Source organism: Falco naumanni, chromosome 6 (assembly GCF_017639655.2).
Source record: "Falco naumanni isolate bFalNau1 chromosome 6, bFalNau1.pat, whole genome shotgun sequence".
In the NCBI taxonomy this organism is placed as follows: domain Eukaryota; kingdom Metazoa; phylum Chordata; class Aves; order Falconiformes; family Falconidae; genus Falco; species Falco naumanni.
This window is the reverse complement of record NC_054059.1, coordinates 17,633,955-17,651,148: the sequence shown is the minus strand read 5'-3', so window position 1 is coordinate 17,651,148 and position 17,194 is coordinate 17,633,955. Positions and strand designations below refer to the sequence as shown.

The 17,194-nt window shown below is 40.7% G+C and overlaps 1 protein-coding gene across 9 annotated transcripts in view; it reads right to left on the bottom strand.

Annotated features, from left to right (window-relative positions):
* Positions 1-17,194, bottom strand: part of DST (dystonin) — a 302,875-nt gene that overhangs the window by 185,767 nt on the left and 99,914 nt on the right. For 5 of the 9 annotated variants that reach the window (XM_040599280.1, XM_040599284.1, XM_040599281.1 and 2 more), the window contains 2 exons: positions 3,559-3,648; positions 614-691 (listed from right to left, as the gene is read on the bottom strand). In XM_040599280.1, the coding sequence (XP_040455214.1) occupies positions 614-691; positions 3,559-3,648 (168 nt within the window). Of the gene's footprint in view, positions 1-613; positions 692-2,932; positions 3,032-3,558; positions 3,649-17,194 lie in introns of all 9 variants that reach the window. The other 4 variants (XM_040599286.1, XM_040599277.1, XM_040599279.1 and 1 more) reach the window with 1 other exon arrangement.

The following is a 17,194-nucleotide window of genomic DNA, read 5'->3' as shown; positions in this document are numbered from 1 at the left end:
TGTAAGTGTTTAAAAGAAATTTAAAAGCAGAAAGAAACTCACAGCAGTGGAGAACTGCCCAGCAGTGTGCGTTTCAAGTGTTTGGCTTAAGGGTGACACAGGTGGAATTAAGCCTGAATCTTCCACAGCCCAGGTGACTGCTGCCTTTCAAGGGCACCAGTTTTACTTACATGAGGATCAAGGCTTGAGAAAGTTTTCCCAAAACAAATATAATCAAACCAAGGAAATCCCATACAACATTCTAATTTCTTTGACTCTGAAATTTCACACTAAAAATTAGACTGTGAACAAAACTGCATACCAGCTAGTGTCTGGGCAACATGAAAGATAGTTAAATCTACTATAAGCAACTCCCAAGGACCTTACTCATTATTTTCTCCTCTTTAACATCATATACCACACAGAGTGTGTTGATGTTATTGCTCACAGAAGGGTTATGTAAAGTTACCTTTGCTACATCTCTCTTAATCATCTCAAGCGCAAGATCAAGCCACGTCTACACCAGCAGCTGTTACACAGCATGCACAAAAGACCAACCTGGGCATATTTTTTATTTATCAGCTAGAGGAGACATACTTTTCATTATCATTATTCACTAAAATTTTCACCATACCTGGCGTTTTTTCAAATAGTCAAGTGCAATTTGGACGTTCTGGAGTCTGTGAAATCGCATCCGACCTTTTTCTCGGGGCTAAAATCGGAAAACAATAGTTATGAGATCACAACATCAGACACAAGAAAAAACAGTCTGATTTAAAATATACCACATGAAATATCTGAATTACTACAGTTTTAATGAAGTCAATATCCTTGGTAGAAAAGTGTGCTTTAACAACTATATCTTTTTTAAACTGTAGTTGAAATTCTTCAGCACAGTGGATGGCAAGAGAGATCACTGATCCCACACTGCAACTTTGATCCATGCAGGCTGATAGCTGTTTCTCTGTCGAGTACTATTATGGCCAAGAGGGCTACAAAAGGCTGTACATGAATCTACCCACAGAAACTAAACCACAATATATTACTATAAAAGATTTACAATATATTAAGCAAAGTAAAATATAAGTAATGTCATGGATGTTTATGTTGCTCTGGTAAAATCTGTGATGGAAAAGCTTACCTCTGTATGCAACTTTATGATATAATGTTGCTTCTTTATGGTATGACTGCATAATCATTATGATAGATACATATTTGTTTAAAGCATTTAATAAAGATAATACCTTCCTCCAAACAGAGTAATACAACATATACAGCCCCAGAGCATAAGTGTAAACTCTTGACTTGGGTAGAACATTATAAAGCATGAAAAAATCTAAGTCACTCTTCTCAAAGCAAAGTCAAAACTAACAAGAAGAAACCGTAAAATAAGCATGAGTGGTATGTTAATGAAAACGCGGCAAAACTGCATGCAGTTAGTGTAAAATCACCAAGAAGAAGAATCACACAGAAAAAGCATACTTTACTTAGCTGATCAGCAATGGGAAAGCAGTTAAATTTATATCATCATCATCATCATATTCAAATCCTTCTATTCTTCTTCCTTATTTCAGATTTTTCACAAACTTTCACAGCAATAAACTGAAGCGGACTACAATTGCTAGGGATCAGCCATGAATATGAGTATTTCCTCAGACAATCACCGCGAAACACACAGATAAGCCCAAGCTTTCCTCAACTGCCTTTTTTTTCCCCCTGTGGAGTATCAGATGCTTGCCAAAAGGAAACATGAGAAAATGGAGTTGAATAAGAAGCATAAACTAAAACACAAAGAATTTTCATTTCTGTTACAGAAACTTCTATTTAGCCCCTTGTTTTTCACACTGATAGCCCAGGATCAAGCCCTGCAGCCCTTGCTACCAAGCAGCTTCCCTGGATGGAACAAAGGACTGCAGACCTGGAACTTGGTTTTCCACAACAAAGTGGGTATAATAAATCCCAAACTATATAGTTAGGTATGGCATCCCAGAGGGGAAGTATTTTTTTAAATGTACAGCTAAAATGCAGCATTTTGAGTTACGTTACGCCCACCAAAAACCCACACAAATTCTACTGAAATCACAACTGCAACGCAACACGCAGGGAGCCAAGCAGGCGCTCTGGCCCTATGACAGCAAGTTGCTTTAGCAAACACTGATAATGCAAGGTCTACAAAGGCATGAAACGGCTCACTTGCACTAACAAGCACTCAGCATTTTATACTTTATAAGTAGGTATTTCCCTTCTGGATGGTTAACATACAGTGAAACAGTAATTCGGCATTTGTTGTGAGAAAGATAAACCCTGCATACAATCCATATACTTAGGAGCCACTACACAGTGCTGTCGCTTAATCTCTGCTTTGACTATCTGCTTTGATAAAATAACTATTACATTTGATAAATTCTGGCAAATAGATCTACACATCTGAATTACTTCATTTCGAAGTATCATCCAATATTATCTCAAATACACTGTGGGTGCAGTAGACTGGTGTTTGTAATTAAGACAAATCAATTTGTTGCCATTGACTTCACCAAGAGCCTTCAAGCCTTTGTCTAAATGACTTGTATAAGGACAATACTGTTTGCAAGTTAAAAAAAAACCAAACCTGGTTTAATGGAATTACGGTATTCCCCTATTTATTATTAAAAGATTATTTTATAACATCTTGACAATGCTGTCCAGTACATATTTGCACCATTTGTACAGTTTAGTGAAAGAAAACAAGCAGAAATCTTGAACATCTGCGTTTTAGCTGTTCACAAAAAGGCTGAATAAAAATTTGTCTTTACCATACCTCCATCATAAACGTATGTATCCTGGTTTACCAACGTGAGTTCTTTATTCCTTTCTAGAACACACTACCGCAGCACACCAAACTAAGAATTTACATTAGCAGACACCACACTTCAAACACTACATTAGTACAGTTATGGGGGTCGGCACCTACCCCCTTATCCTCATCCTCCACATCCTCATGCTGTTCATTTGCGCATGCTTCTGTTGAACTCACCAACCGTAAGGTCTTCAAAAAATCTCGCTCTCTTGGCTAATGAATATAACAGACAGGAGACAGGACAGCAAAAACACAAGACAGACCACAAATGAAAAGAAGAGCATGAAAAGAAGAACATAATGAAGAGAACAAATACCAAGCAAGGGAAGTAATGCTCACAAAGAAAGGAAATGACACCTGAGGAGCGTGTTAGACAATTTCAGGGACATTAAATCCTTGCTATTTGTAAGTTACTCCCTTTAATGCGAAGGGATATTAAGCATCCAATACTTGTTAAAAGAAAAATTGTAAAGAAAAGGGAAGAACAGAAAAAATAGCGCATTACCCTATTAAGAAAGGAAGTCTCACTGACCACAAGAAATGAAGAGAACAGGTTGCATTCCCCCATGGAATTCACAGTGGAATATTTTACCAACAGAAATGTAACTTGTGTCCTTGGTATCAAGTCACAGATTATGGAAAATATAAAAGAAACCTCCAGCAGTCAATACACAGTTAACAAACAGAGCAAATGTATATATAACAAACCAGAACCACTGCATTCTGATCTAAAATCTTACCAAGGTGTCTCCGGAAAGGACTTCTAAAAGTGAGATCAAGTTATGTCCATCTCTTAGGTCTTCATATAGGTCATTCACGTGCTTTCGAACCTGCACAAATAAATGCAAAAATTAAATAGAGGATCCCCATTTACACCTGAGAATTCACACTCAATGTATTAACGCATAATTTTTAGTAAGCAAATAAACCTCAGATATACCTCTGCATGGCTTTTCAAATTTATTCACTTCCATGACAAATTTACAAACCCAAATTAATTGTAACAGGCAAAATACACATCTATGCTTCCACTCACACAGTTCCATTACATTTTATTTCACTTTACTGAAAAGGAAATCAGTATGAAGTTATAGGTAATGAATGCCTATTGTAATGACAAAAATCAGCATCTGACAACTCAAATGATACCAGATACCCACCTATTTGGACCTAAATCATGACCACTAACAGACACTGGTTAGATGCAATGAATGTACAAAAATACACACAACATATATGTTATCCTCTGCATGCATGTTCCCTGGAGTCCAGCCAAAAGTTAATGCACTTTCAAGTTTGCAATAACAATGCAACTGCACTTAATGCAGTTGTTACTAATCAAAGCATACCCTCTACCAATTAACAACATGTTTTGTCACCTCAGATTTCCCAGTATTCAGTGAGTTTTCCCAATGGCTCATGCATCCACCCTACACACCATACCAAAGAAATATGAGATTAGATTGATCTAGTGAAGCCAGGACACACACCGCCCTTCCCAGCGGCTGCGCCAGGCAGAGGTCGGTGCTGCCTACCCTACCACCAGCAGCCACCAACCCAGCCCATCCCCTCCTGCCGTCCCCCCGCTAACGCACGGTCAGTCTTGGCCCGCAGAGCTCACTCGACTAAACCAGGCTGAGAAAGGCCAGCAGGCCCTCCGAGGTGAACCATGAGCAGGGGAGCAGATGTAATGCCAAGAGAGACAGCCAAAAGCCCTAACTTTTCGGACAGGCACAACAAAGCCGGCCTGTGGAGAGACATCTCCCAAGTTCCTGTTCCTTCACATTAGTTTATCTGAAATAAATAATGTACCAGTTTCAGACAGCTGCTCTTTAAACGTGAAACAAAGGACCTCATTTCTCGGAAGCAGAGATTTTTGACATTGCCAGCCCGGGCAGAGGTTGAGGGCTTTCCTGCTACAATCTCATACTGGTGGTTCCCTGGCATTCCCACTAAAGCACCGGATCAGAAACTTCCTAAGCTTACAGAGGATAAAACACAACATCAGAAATTTCTTTAAAGTAATCACCCCTGCCAGAGATGAACTGTAATTCTGATGCGCGATGTATGGGAGACTCCTCTGACTGCCAGCGTTTCTGTGTGTATGACAAAGACAGCAGGAATTGACACGGATCTTCGACTTTACACAACGGTTCTATTTACCTGACCTTTGGGGGAATTTCTACATCCGTCCTGTTGAACACATAACTGTTTCCACACTGGTGATCACCTTCATAAATGCTTTTTAGTTCAGGTTTTCTTACTTTTAAACACAAAATCACCCTGCAATCTCTTTTCACAAAGACCATCATCTTAACTGAGAATAATATAAATGAGAATAATATTTATGCTCGTGCTGAAGACTAGCCAGAACAAGTCAGCTAGAAGACTGGTCCATAAGGAATTACAATTGACAGTATTTTCCAAAATGTTTATACAGACTCTGCATATGCAATCAAGTTATATACCGGTCCTCTTCTACATAGCTTTACACACTCACACATGTACACAAAATAATATAGCTTTAATATTAGTTGCAATTTAAAAAAAAAATAATCCTGTAAGCAATTCATTTAAAAGTTCCAAGAGAAAAATCCACTGGTAATACTGAAGTACTGTTAAGCTGAACAAAGAAACAGAACAGATGTTCTCCTGCTATGAAATTTCATTATGCTAAATGCTTAAAAGACAAGAAGCACAAAGGTCTTTTTCACCCAAAACAATTACAGCTTTATTTTTCTATTCAAAGCACTACACCAAAGCAAGTGCTCAACTCTTTCCAACAAAAGCAGGCAAGTTTACTTCACAAGAAAACCCTGTGAGAGGGTTCCCCACCTCTCTCTGCCCTGCCAGCCAGGACGTGCCACTCTCCACTCCCCTTGAAAAAGCAGAATCCCAAGCCAGAGCCGACAGATCCACAGTGCAGGCTGGTGGCCAGAGGCATGGAAGGACACCAGGTTAAGCACAGACGAAGGGGGTGTACATCTAAAAGAAACTGCACCAGCACAGCTGAAGAACTACCCGTGCAGCACCAAGTCAACACCCGCATTCTTTCCAAGGTAGAACTCTTGGGAGTTGCCCAACATGCAGGTATCTGAATTGTGGGATGAGAAAATACTGCTGTTTGTTATCCATCTGCTTTTATTTTCCATTATATGCAGAAGAATTTTGTTATTTGGCTGGTCTGTCTCTCGCAACACACATTTGTTGACCTTCTGTTTGTTTCTTATACTCTGATGTTTCCAAAGCATTACAAAGAGAACCATCTTCCCCAACTTATCTTTCTAGAAATCACGGACGCCTCAGAGATGAACTCATACTGTGTATGAAGAGTGGCACAGAGCTGCCAAAACAGAAGAACCAGCAGTACACCTTAGACGTCTGTCTCAGTTCTGCCTTTGGCTGACAATTATTGTGAGAACTAATTATTTAGGACACACTATGCTGGTATGCTGATACACGGCAAGATCTTAAGGAATTTCTTCCAATACTCTGAGCAGCAGATGTGCACCTAAAAAGATGCATTTGGGCAACTGAGGTACAGCAAGCATGTTCACTCAAAGCAGCATATCACTTCTTTTAAACAGAGCATCTTGTGCTTCTCAGTATTTCCTACATTGCCACTTAATGAAAAGCTGGCAAAATCATCTCTCTTTATCACTTGGTCAAGTCTTGTCTCTCAACATATAGAATGAATTCTTAGATCTTTAACTCACAAGAAATAAAAATTACTATTTCATTGCTGGTTTGCTGCCACATTCAGAACACGTAATACCACTAGTACTAGATGCAGATGGGTGTCCCTGGAATATCTCTGGGATCTGCTGAGCCCCATGGCATTTCAGAACAGTTCCTGTGGTTTTTCAATAAGAAAATCACAGAACTGTTAGCCCTACATTTTTGTAAGGTCCACATGCGAAGTAGGTCACATGCTGCCTCAGGCAACTTTCTGCAGTATACCCACGTGAGTGCAGCAGATTTGATAACTTGGACATGAGAAGTTCTTTAAGAAAGACATGGGAGATACTGAGTGGCTGAGGGGCATCTAACAAAATTTAAACAAGAAAAGCAAAACGGCTTCATCAAAGGGAGACGGGGAGAATTGAAGGCACTGTTTCAAAAGTGATTCATCTTCTGATTTTCATCTGCTGGCATGTATACTATGACGTTTGTGGTAAGGAAAGCTCCCTCCCCTTTCATATAAGCATGAGATATTTGCATATCATACTTCTCCAGTAAGCTTAAGCTTTGCAGTCTAGTGCCTTGGGGAACCTGCACTACACCACTAGTAAAAAACAGCTTTTAAAACTGCAGCAGTCACAGAGCTGCAATCTTGCCCCCGGACTCCAGCATGTGAGACGCTTACAAATGAAGACCACGAAGATGGCTGCTGCCTCCGAAAGCTTGCAATCTAATACCCCACATAACCTGCATAGTTTTATCATGCCGTTCAGCTGACACATCTGGTTGTCCTTACCATCAAGTCGCTATCGGTTTCAACCTCATGTATAGTTCTGCTTCACCAGTTAAAGTCCCTGGCCTGCCTTGCTTGGCTTCCTCCTCTGTCAGCTGGTGTTGCAGCAAATCTGTCACCACTGCCTTCCGTCTGCCTGCTTCTCATTTCCACCAACAGGGAACGAAGGCATGATTCAGCTGCCTGGGTGCGCACCTGGAAGGCTGTTTTCTCTCTATGTTCAGCGGGTATGCCACTTGGCCTCCACTTGCTCCTCCAGAAGGACTAAGGTTTGCCCAAGTCCTACTGACCAGCCCCCACAGATGTCTGTCCTGAATACCCTTACACATCTCCAGCAGCCCTAGATTCCCACGCTTCGGGAACTGAACCTGCACATAGCTATCTCTATTTTTGTCATGGGTCATAGCAAAGAACAAGCCATCTCCTACCGCAAGCCTGTTTCTTGTATATTTTTTTTCCTGACGTTATTAGCTGTGTCATGCTCATACTGGAAAAAAATCTATAGTTTTATATAATAAAGCCACAGGCTGCTTATGGTTGTATGGCTAAAAGGGGAAGGACTGTCCCTTCTGCTTCTGCAAGCAAAAGCAGCTTGGTCTTAGAAAAGGATTGACAGAAGATGCACAGGTTCAAGTACAGTAAGAAGGTCACTCTCTCTCACACTGCTATAGCTCTATTTTTCAGTAGGGACTGTTGCCATAGGGTGAGGGGTGCTGGTTTTAAACAAAAAGAGGACAGTTTTAGACTAGATATAAAGACAAAATTTTTCACAGTGAAGGTGGTGAAACATTGGCACAGGCTGCCCAGAGAGGTGGTAGATGCCCCATCCCTGGAAACACTGAAGGTCAGGCTGGACGGGGCTCTGAGCAACTTCACTTAGTTGAAGACGTCCCTGCTTACTGCAGGGGAGCTACACCAAATGACTTCTAAGGTCTTGTCCAACCCAAACTATTCTGTGATTCTATGAAAACACAGAAGAATCACACCTGGTTTTCTATTCAGAAGTGGCAGGAAAACAGGGTTGTGGTCCTTTCCGTGTGTACAGTGGGTGCACACCCAGCATACGTGTAAAGAGACCTCAACAGACATTTGTGTCAAGGTACAGCACGCTCCAGACTAGCACCTAAAACGCAAGGCACTACATTCTTGACTGAAGAGTGCAGGAAGGAGCAGAAACAAACATTAATGTGCTGCAGAATCCAGAGTCTAGACAAAAGAGGCAGGGGAGAGAACGTGATCAGATCAGGCAGGAATAACTACAAGTAACTCCCATATACCAGAGGCCACCAGGAACTCCCCAGGGGAGGCGAAGCAACTGCCATAGCCCTGGCAGGCTGTAGGGCTTGGAAACAAAGCAGTTTTGTGCTCAAACACTTACAAGATTATCCATTTTTACAGGGTAAGGAAAGCAGACTACTGTAATCAAGTATCTTAAAACATCAGGAGTGTCCTTATCTACATTATAATTAAGCTGAACTGATCATTATGAGAACACACCAAATTAGACCCTTTGCTTACAGTTTGCAGAACAGGCAAAATTCAGATCAAATCTGAATCACGTTTAATCTGAAAAACCGAAGTTCAGCTAACAATCCTTTACAAAAGTCAGTGCCATCCCCAGGCGTTATCAAGAATTATAACATTACGGATCCAACAGGGGCTTTTCAGACCACATAGCCTGGGAAAGTCTTTTCAAGTACTGCTCTCCTCGTTTCTGGAAACGACGTTAATTAAATGCTGGGCACAGACATAAAGCTTTACTGCTTTTCCAAAGGAAAATGGGATAAGGCTCAAAAGTTAGAACTGTAAAGGGTGTGTTTGGGAAAAAAAGAGTCAGGCCTTAATTACTACTGAGGTCACTGGTAAGTCCAAATGACAGCTGGCACAAGGCCACCGTGAGTTTCACCGTAAACTTCAAATCTATTCTTTAAGAATCTGATCCAATGCCCATGGAAAAAAAGGTCCCTTAAGACTTCTATTCACTTCAGCTACAGTAAAATGCTTTCCTCCAAGATAATACACACAGATAGTAAAGAGCTCATAATTACACCGGTTCACAGAAAATGCCATCAGCATTCAGACCACTGAAAAACTGCTGTGGCCACTGCATGAGGTCCTGACATCCCAATGAGTTTCCCTAATATTTCAGCTTCCTAAAAATGTACTGAAGCTTGCTCTTAAAGGACAAGTTGTATTAAAAGTGCTACCCATGAGGAAGTTTTCTGTAAGTTTTGAAAATCTGTATGTTTTAGTCCTTCGCCTTCGAAAAAAATAAGGTGTTATCATGGCAGTTCTAACTGCATGATAACAAATAAACATATGGCATGAGTAAAGAATAAACTCCCCACAATACAGGAAGTTGTATTTATGTACAAAAATAAAGGTTTACTGTGCTAACACATGCAGCATGATTTAAGAGAAATGCTCTTAAAATTCTCAGCAATTTGTAACAAGATCCATGCAGCATCTAATTGTTAAAATATCAGATCTGTTAAAATATTCCCATGACTGATCTGCCAAGCAGGGCTGCTTCTTCAAACATCTTCAAGACTATTTATTTTGCTTTACAGACTTCTTATAGATTCCCCCATGTAAAGCACACAAGTGTTGTGAGATGCACTGCCGGGCCACTCCACCTTGGGTAATTTCCATCCCAACGGGCTGCTCAGCACAGCAAGGTGCTGAGCTGTGGTCCGTGGCCAACCTGATGTCATGCCAAGAGATCAGGGAGCCGAAGCAGTTATGTGCAGACTGACATCCTCCCGTTGAGTCTCTCATGTTCTTCAATCTCCTTACTTTAAACCAGGGTTTTTTTTTCTGGGGCAAAAAAAAACAACCCCCCAAATACACACCCTGGTCACCATCCTTGTTTTGTACTGAATCCTATAAGAAGCTTCACCCATTCTGTAAAATAAACAAGCACACGAGTTTTGGCAGAATTTAATCACTGGGTAACCCTGCGCCAGTGCCGTGCAGGCGCAGCTCTGCCAGGGGACAGGCGCAGAGGGCAGGCAGCCCGAGTGCTGGGCTGCATGCAGATGGTGCTGTTCACTTGCCTCCGCATGCTCCAGCCTGGACACCCAGGACACCAGTTTGCTTCTCCGGGCCCATCAGTGCGGGCCCACAGCCAGGGCTGATGGAGAGATGGCACGAGGGGAGAAACGTGTGCCCAGGCTCTTGTGCGTGCCTGTTCGCTCGCAAGCAACGTTTGGCAAATCCAGCTTTAGGTTCACTGCTCCAAAACTCACTTTCACTCTTCTCTTTTGCTCGCCAGTCTGATACTCCACTCTGCAGGAAACATTTCTTGGAGTTCACTGAAAATAAGTACTTCTTTATTTCACACTCAGGGGTGGTTTTCTAGCTATTTGACTTTGTTCCTGGATATTAATTCTCCAAAATCACAGACACAGCTAATGCTACTCCATTTCATTAAATTCCTTTATGATTTCAAATACTCATACTAAGTCACATTTAAACAAGTCTCTTGTACAGAGCGAGCTCAACACCTCTGATCTGTCTTTATAACAGATGTTTTCTAACTGAAGATTCATCCTTCATTGCATTCTTGGCTTCATACTTTACTTTCTCATCTGGCCAATGCTCAACACTTCAGTAGCATGAGAACTTTGTGATTTTAACACCCATTTTATGTTCCACCCCTCTAAAGCCCTGTCCTTGTAACTAAAAGCCTAGATCAGTCAAATTTTCTAAATTTTTTTCTTTTACCTTAACCTTCACATTTCCTCCAGACAACTCGATCATCTGATTAATCCATTCCTTTTGCATACTCTATTTTGCATTTTCCCCCAGCCTTCAATTATTTCACGTCTCTGCATAACTTTTAATAATTATTAAGAAAAGATACCTGTATGGCTTGAAGGTAAATATACTGTTGCTCAATTAAAAATAAAATAAAATCAGGCCATTGCTAAATCTTGCCGTTACATTTCGCTTCTTATCTTCGTATACTTAGTTTCACGAAATGCATTCCAATGTTCTCCTAATCCCCAAATCAGCAAGTATGGAAGCAGGTGCATAATCCTACATATATAGTAGTAGGACATAAACATGCACATCCATGAGTCCTTTTGTGGATTTCAGTAGTTGCGCGATATCTGAAACAACATTATTGTAACAGAACAAATGTAACCAAATGTCCTAAATGTCAAAAATCCTTCTTTCTACCTCCCACAGACAAATAAATCTCGTCTCCACTCCAGCTCACACATCAAATATTTTTGAAGAATGGGCTGAAAGGTTCTCTCCAACCAAATACCTCCAAATACCCCCATGGGTCTCATTCTGCTTATTCCTCTTCATTATCACAGCACTACCCTCGCTTTTTATCACTTGCACAGCCTCGGTTGGCTGCTTATAAAACGCTGCATATTGAGATCAGAAAATCCATCTGAGCGGAGCCCATGTTGCCTTAATTCACAAGCTCAGCAGAAATGGGTATCTACTAACATAACATGGGCATTATTCCATTATTGCTACCATTTAAAGTCCTAAAATATTAAAGTTACAGAAATGTCCAGCCACCTTTACTTATCCGCTTCATCAAACCAACCTTCACTCTGCAGACAGTTCCCAGTGAGCACGAGGGACAGATGCCCACGGATGGCATATGTTATGCGAGGTCCCAAGTGACTCCATACACGCTCCCAGCCCATTAACACTTCTTGCACCAGTTGCGATTTTAAAGCACAGCACGTCCGTCTCTCTTCCCTCTTCTGCACTTCAGTAACCTTTTATAATTTTTCCTCACTGCATTACTCTTTGTTCAGGTGTTTTTTTGTATAAGACTGAAGATATCTATAAATCTTAGAAAAACAAAACCAAACAAAACAAAAAACAAACCAACCAACCAAAAAAAAATAAAAAAAGCATTATAAAACCCTCTTGACACCTCTGTCACAGTTTTTAGCTGTTATGAGATACATCTTCAGCACGTATTACTGATACTTGAAGTGTGACTCACAACTTGCCTAAAGCCTCACTCGTGACATTTATTCTGTCCCCTTTTAAAAATATTTTATTTACAAAGGCATAAATACAGATTAATGAAAAATACAAAGCAAATATCACTAAGCTTCACTTTACACTGTAGCCCGCTGAAACAGGACATTCTCACTGGAACTGTAGGATTGATGCAGACTGAAACCAGTAATTTCATGAAAATACAAACTTTGGTAAAAAACTTCATAATGATCAGGCTCTAAGACTTAAAAGCTGAATATTATTTTGCCAGATAAGGCTGGGCCTTACAAGGCTGTCACAGAATAATACAACTGTAAGGCTAAAAAGGACTGATCACCTCATCCAACCCAGTGCAATGGAGAAGACTGAGTTTGCCTAGGAACACGCCAGAGATGCTTCTCTAATTTAGTTTTAAAAATTCCAGTGAAGGAAACGTAATATGTAATACATATATTTCAGTGTGTTACTATGTTTACTTGCTTTTTGGAGAGGGGGATTTTTCCTTGCTAATCTTCAGACTAAATAATCTTCTGTAAATCAAACTGAATTTTTTGTTGTCCCTCCCCTTACAGCCTGACTTCAGAAAACACTTGCTCACCAGCTTCTGCATAACCACCTTTTACAGACTGAGGACATGCTATCACGTCTCCCTTCAGTCTTCTCTGTTTCAAACTAAACAAACTCAAATTATCACAACCTGTCGTTGATCTTCCAAAAAAACGTACCTTCTTACTGCCTTATTACAGACAGCTACAAACCTCTGCTTGTCACAAAGATCAGGAGTTGCACAGCCAGGTGGAGTTTCACAGCCACGTGCCCACAAGCACGCTGGTGTGTCTACGAAAAGGCAGAATTACAAGCTTGTCCCCTAAGCACCATGCTGCCCCACAAGCAGGGTGCAGAGCTCATCTGTAGTTCTTGGAGCTCCCCGGGCTTAGGCCAATGCAGGCAACAGACCCTGTAACATTCAGGGCAGAGCAAGGGTGACTCTTCTTGCTGACAACATGACAAAAGGCCTGAACCAGAGAAAAGCACAGCATTACAGAAACAGGGGCTTCACTACAAGGATGAAGTGACAGAGCTTGAATCCTCACTTGAGGATGCAACACAGCAAGGGCAGCAGGCACGTGAATGCCATCTCTGGATGGAAGGAAGATGGGTCCTTGCTCATGGGTGTAGCCTCCCAGAGCCAGATGATGATGATGCAGCATGGGATGGCAGCCAGGACTAGCTGCAGTTGCAGCTGTTACTGATGCCGATATCAAAGCAAACTGTATCTGGGATCCTTTTGTTCAAATTTTGTGACAGTAATCTGCTAATGAAACTAAATGTGGCGGCATGTCAGAAAACGTAGATTCACCATGTACACCACTTCCCCTTTGTCCACCTGTTTTCAAAGCCTAGATGTCCCATGGTCTTCCCAAGGAAAGAAGTTACTCTGCAAGGTCTGCAACTCCCCTGTGGGAGAGTAACTTCTGTAACTTCTGCTGGGGAGAGAGGTATTATGCTTACTGTAACTGCAGACTCCTAGGAGTCCCCCGTCCTCTCTGAAATCTTACAGAATGATACAATGTTATAAATCACTTCAATTAATTCCTAACTATTGGGTGAATAAACCTCTGCAAGCAGACAGCACATAACTCAGCTGAATATTCTTTGATCAACTCTCGCCTTATTTGAATTTCACCCTCATCGTCTTAAAACATGTTTTGCCAAGTCAGTATTTTGTAGACTGAAGAGGTCGGAGTAATTCAGACTTATCTACACCATTCAATACTATTTCTCATTTATTTTCCTTGGTATATGCATCCATACTTGCTTCTTCTTCATCTTCTGACATAATTACAGAACCTTTCTCCTGTGGACACAGTCACACCGTAACTCCTTCTGGACCTTTTACTTGTCTGATTTTACCCCACCATGCTTGGCCAACTCCTTCATACAAATCTTTAGTTCTGCTGCCCTTATTTCCACTTCTTGTATGGCTCTGTTGTACTTCACACATCTTTTAAAAGCAGCAGTATATTCTATACTGTGCCTCTTATCTGTCCTGCCTGTCTGCAGCCTGCCTTTGTGCCTCCAATACAAACACCTTCAATGACTGCCAGGTCTCCTGCATTCCTCCCTCTCTTGGATTACTTCCCCAGGAGACCCTACCTATTGCTTTCCCCGGTTCTGCTGCTTAGAAGTTCATTGTCCTCTGTCTACTTCTCACTTCTCTCTTTACTTTCAAAGGTGAGCCTGGGATTTTGCAATCACTTGCTGTTAAGTTACCTTGCCTTTTTAAATTTTGAAGCAGTCCCTCCCAACCAGTCGAGACCCAGCTAACCAGCAGCTTTGCTAGCTACTTTCTCAACCTGACAGGTTGACGGCCTCTCTGGCTGGCACTTAGATGCATGTCCACACCAGAGGCAGCCACCTCAACTCCTGCAGCAGGCAGGGAACAGAACAGCAAGTATGGCCTCACTTGCTTTGCACACCTGCTTGGGGACGAGCTGAGCTGCACCACAGAAACGTCTCTCTCTCTTGCATGGGCTACTGAAGGCATTTTTGTGGGTGTCCAAATGCAGACCTCCACATCTGCTCCTCCTGTCAGTTATGAGGATACGTGATTTTTCCCCATTGCTACATAGTCCTGTCTTCCAAGGCTAGTTAGTGACCAAAAATCTACTGTTGACTTCCTTGTTCCAGTTCAACATCTTGAATCAACAGCAACCGTCCCCCTTCTGTTCTATCTTTGCCCAGACACACACCATGGTATTTCTGTTATACAGCCCACCCAGTTTTCTTCACCCTTCGTGCTTCCAACTTCCCCTCACCTTTCCAGACCTGTACTATGTGCTGCCAAATGTAGCTTATCAGGCATAAATTGTTTAAAAGTATGCAAATGTCCTGCTAATAACATCAAACTCTGCCAATAAATCTGGCTTTCACAGCTTAAAACTACAGGGATACAGTAACTCTGACCAAAGGCAATACACTCTGCATGTGCCTAAAGCAGGTAAAATTCAAGGTTGGCAGGCAGAATGTTTTTCTGATTAAAGTCAAGATACTCTAGGTACAGGAGGATTTCAAACACTATGTACTATCTTTTCCCCATTCAAAGCATCACAAATGCCTTTAACAGATAAAACATGCTTCTTTATAGGAAAAACATGTTTACTCTGATGCCTTCTTTTAGGTCCTCACGCAGTCACACATCTATGTTACCTCAGGGCAAGCCTAGCTTTCCAAATTATACAAAATATTGCTGTAGGACTAAATATTTAGGTAATATTTATGACTGAATGTTTGAAGTTGCTCCCTGTCTGGAGTCCATGTACTGGGACAAATACTACTCCCACTGGAGGCAATGGCACAGTTACACTGGTCCCATGGGAGTTCCATTAAGCCATAGTATTTCTAAACTGATATATAAATGATTATTAAGTACAGATACATCAAAAGTATACAGATAAAAAATAATTCCATGAATAATTAACAATTAATAAGCCAACACTTAATTGCAAATGGTATAATTTTATCTCTTGCAATCTCTAAGGAATAAATAATATTAAATAAAATCTATGCTGAGAGCTAATTGCAAACAATGAACCCACAAAAAGAGAATTAATTAATACATTAATATATTAGTCCACCATAGGGGACATACTGATTCTAGTGGTTCTATTTCATGACACAGTAATCTCACAATAGACCTAATTCTCCTTACACTCATTTTTTCATATATGAGCATGTCTATAAAACAATTTCAAAAAATCAAACCACCACAATAAAAGGGATCACAAAAGCATACACTCAACTGGTTCAATAGCATTGCATGCCATAAAAATATCGATGGGCTCAAGCTATCGTCTATTTCATGCATATTTAATTTACTCTTTTCAATTACTCTCTTTCCTGCTCCCAATTAGTCATGAAATCTGAATGCATTGAAGAGGATCAAATAAACTTGAAGTCTGTGGCACAGCTTTTATTGACTCAGATTTATTTATTTATTTGCTTGCAGAGAGACTTTTGTGATGCAGTTTATCATTAGCCTTTAAAGCTTTGCACAATTTCCTCCTCTTTTTCAGCTTTAACTTCTGGCATTCTGTCACTACTTTTTCTCACCGTCTCCTGGTTACCTTCCTCCCTCATCCAAACTTTGATTAAACACCAGAGTCCTGCGTTTCCTTGCTGATCTGCTTTGCAAACAGCTACAGATTATACTCAGCAGATGAAAGATGCTGTGCTGTTTAAGTAGAAGATTTTTAAAAAACTTGCATGCAAGTGTGCATAAACTATAATTGTGCGTATTTCCAGGGATAAAACAAAAACAAGTATTCCTTACACCATTAACTAATGATCTTCTTCAAGAATGATTTTTCTCTGTTTTTCCGAAGCACCATGTCTCAATGAAAAAAAACACTTTTAAGACCTTTTAGAATAGTCCTGAACACACAACAGCAAAAATTTTTAGGATAAAAGCTGAAATATTCTTCTGTCTACCAGACAGACAGTAGGTCTTACGGAACAACTGAAAAACAAAATAGAGAAGGAAATAGTGATACTTCAGCTGCACCCAATGCCTAATGCAAGCTGCGTGTCATGTTGGATGTGGGCTTTTACAGGATCTGCTCCCAACCCAGTTTGCAGCAGCTGTCAGAATTAACATAAACTCATTGAGATGCACTAGCACAGCAAGCAAACATAGTCTTACTTTCCTTAACACAGGAGGGAGGAGGGGGAAAAAAAACCTAAAAAACCCACTGTTTTTTCCAACTATGTTTCAAAAATGAAAGGTGTTAAATTGAGACTTTTTTTAAACTGTCACTACCATTAGTGCCTCATCTCTTTAAATAAATATAAATGTAAAAGCTAAAAAGTGTTAATTTCTGCAAGAGGAAGAAATAGGGAATTTTAAATGACAGATTAATGGA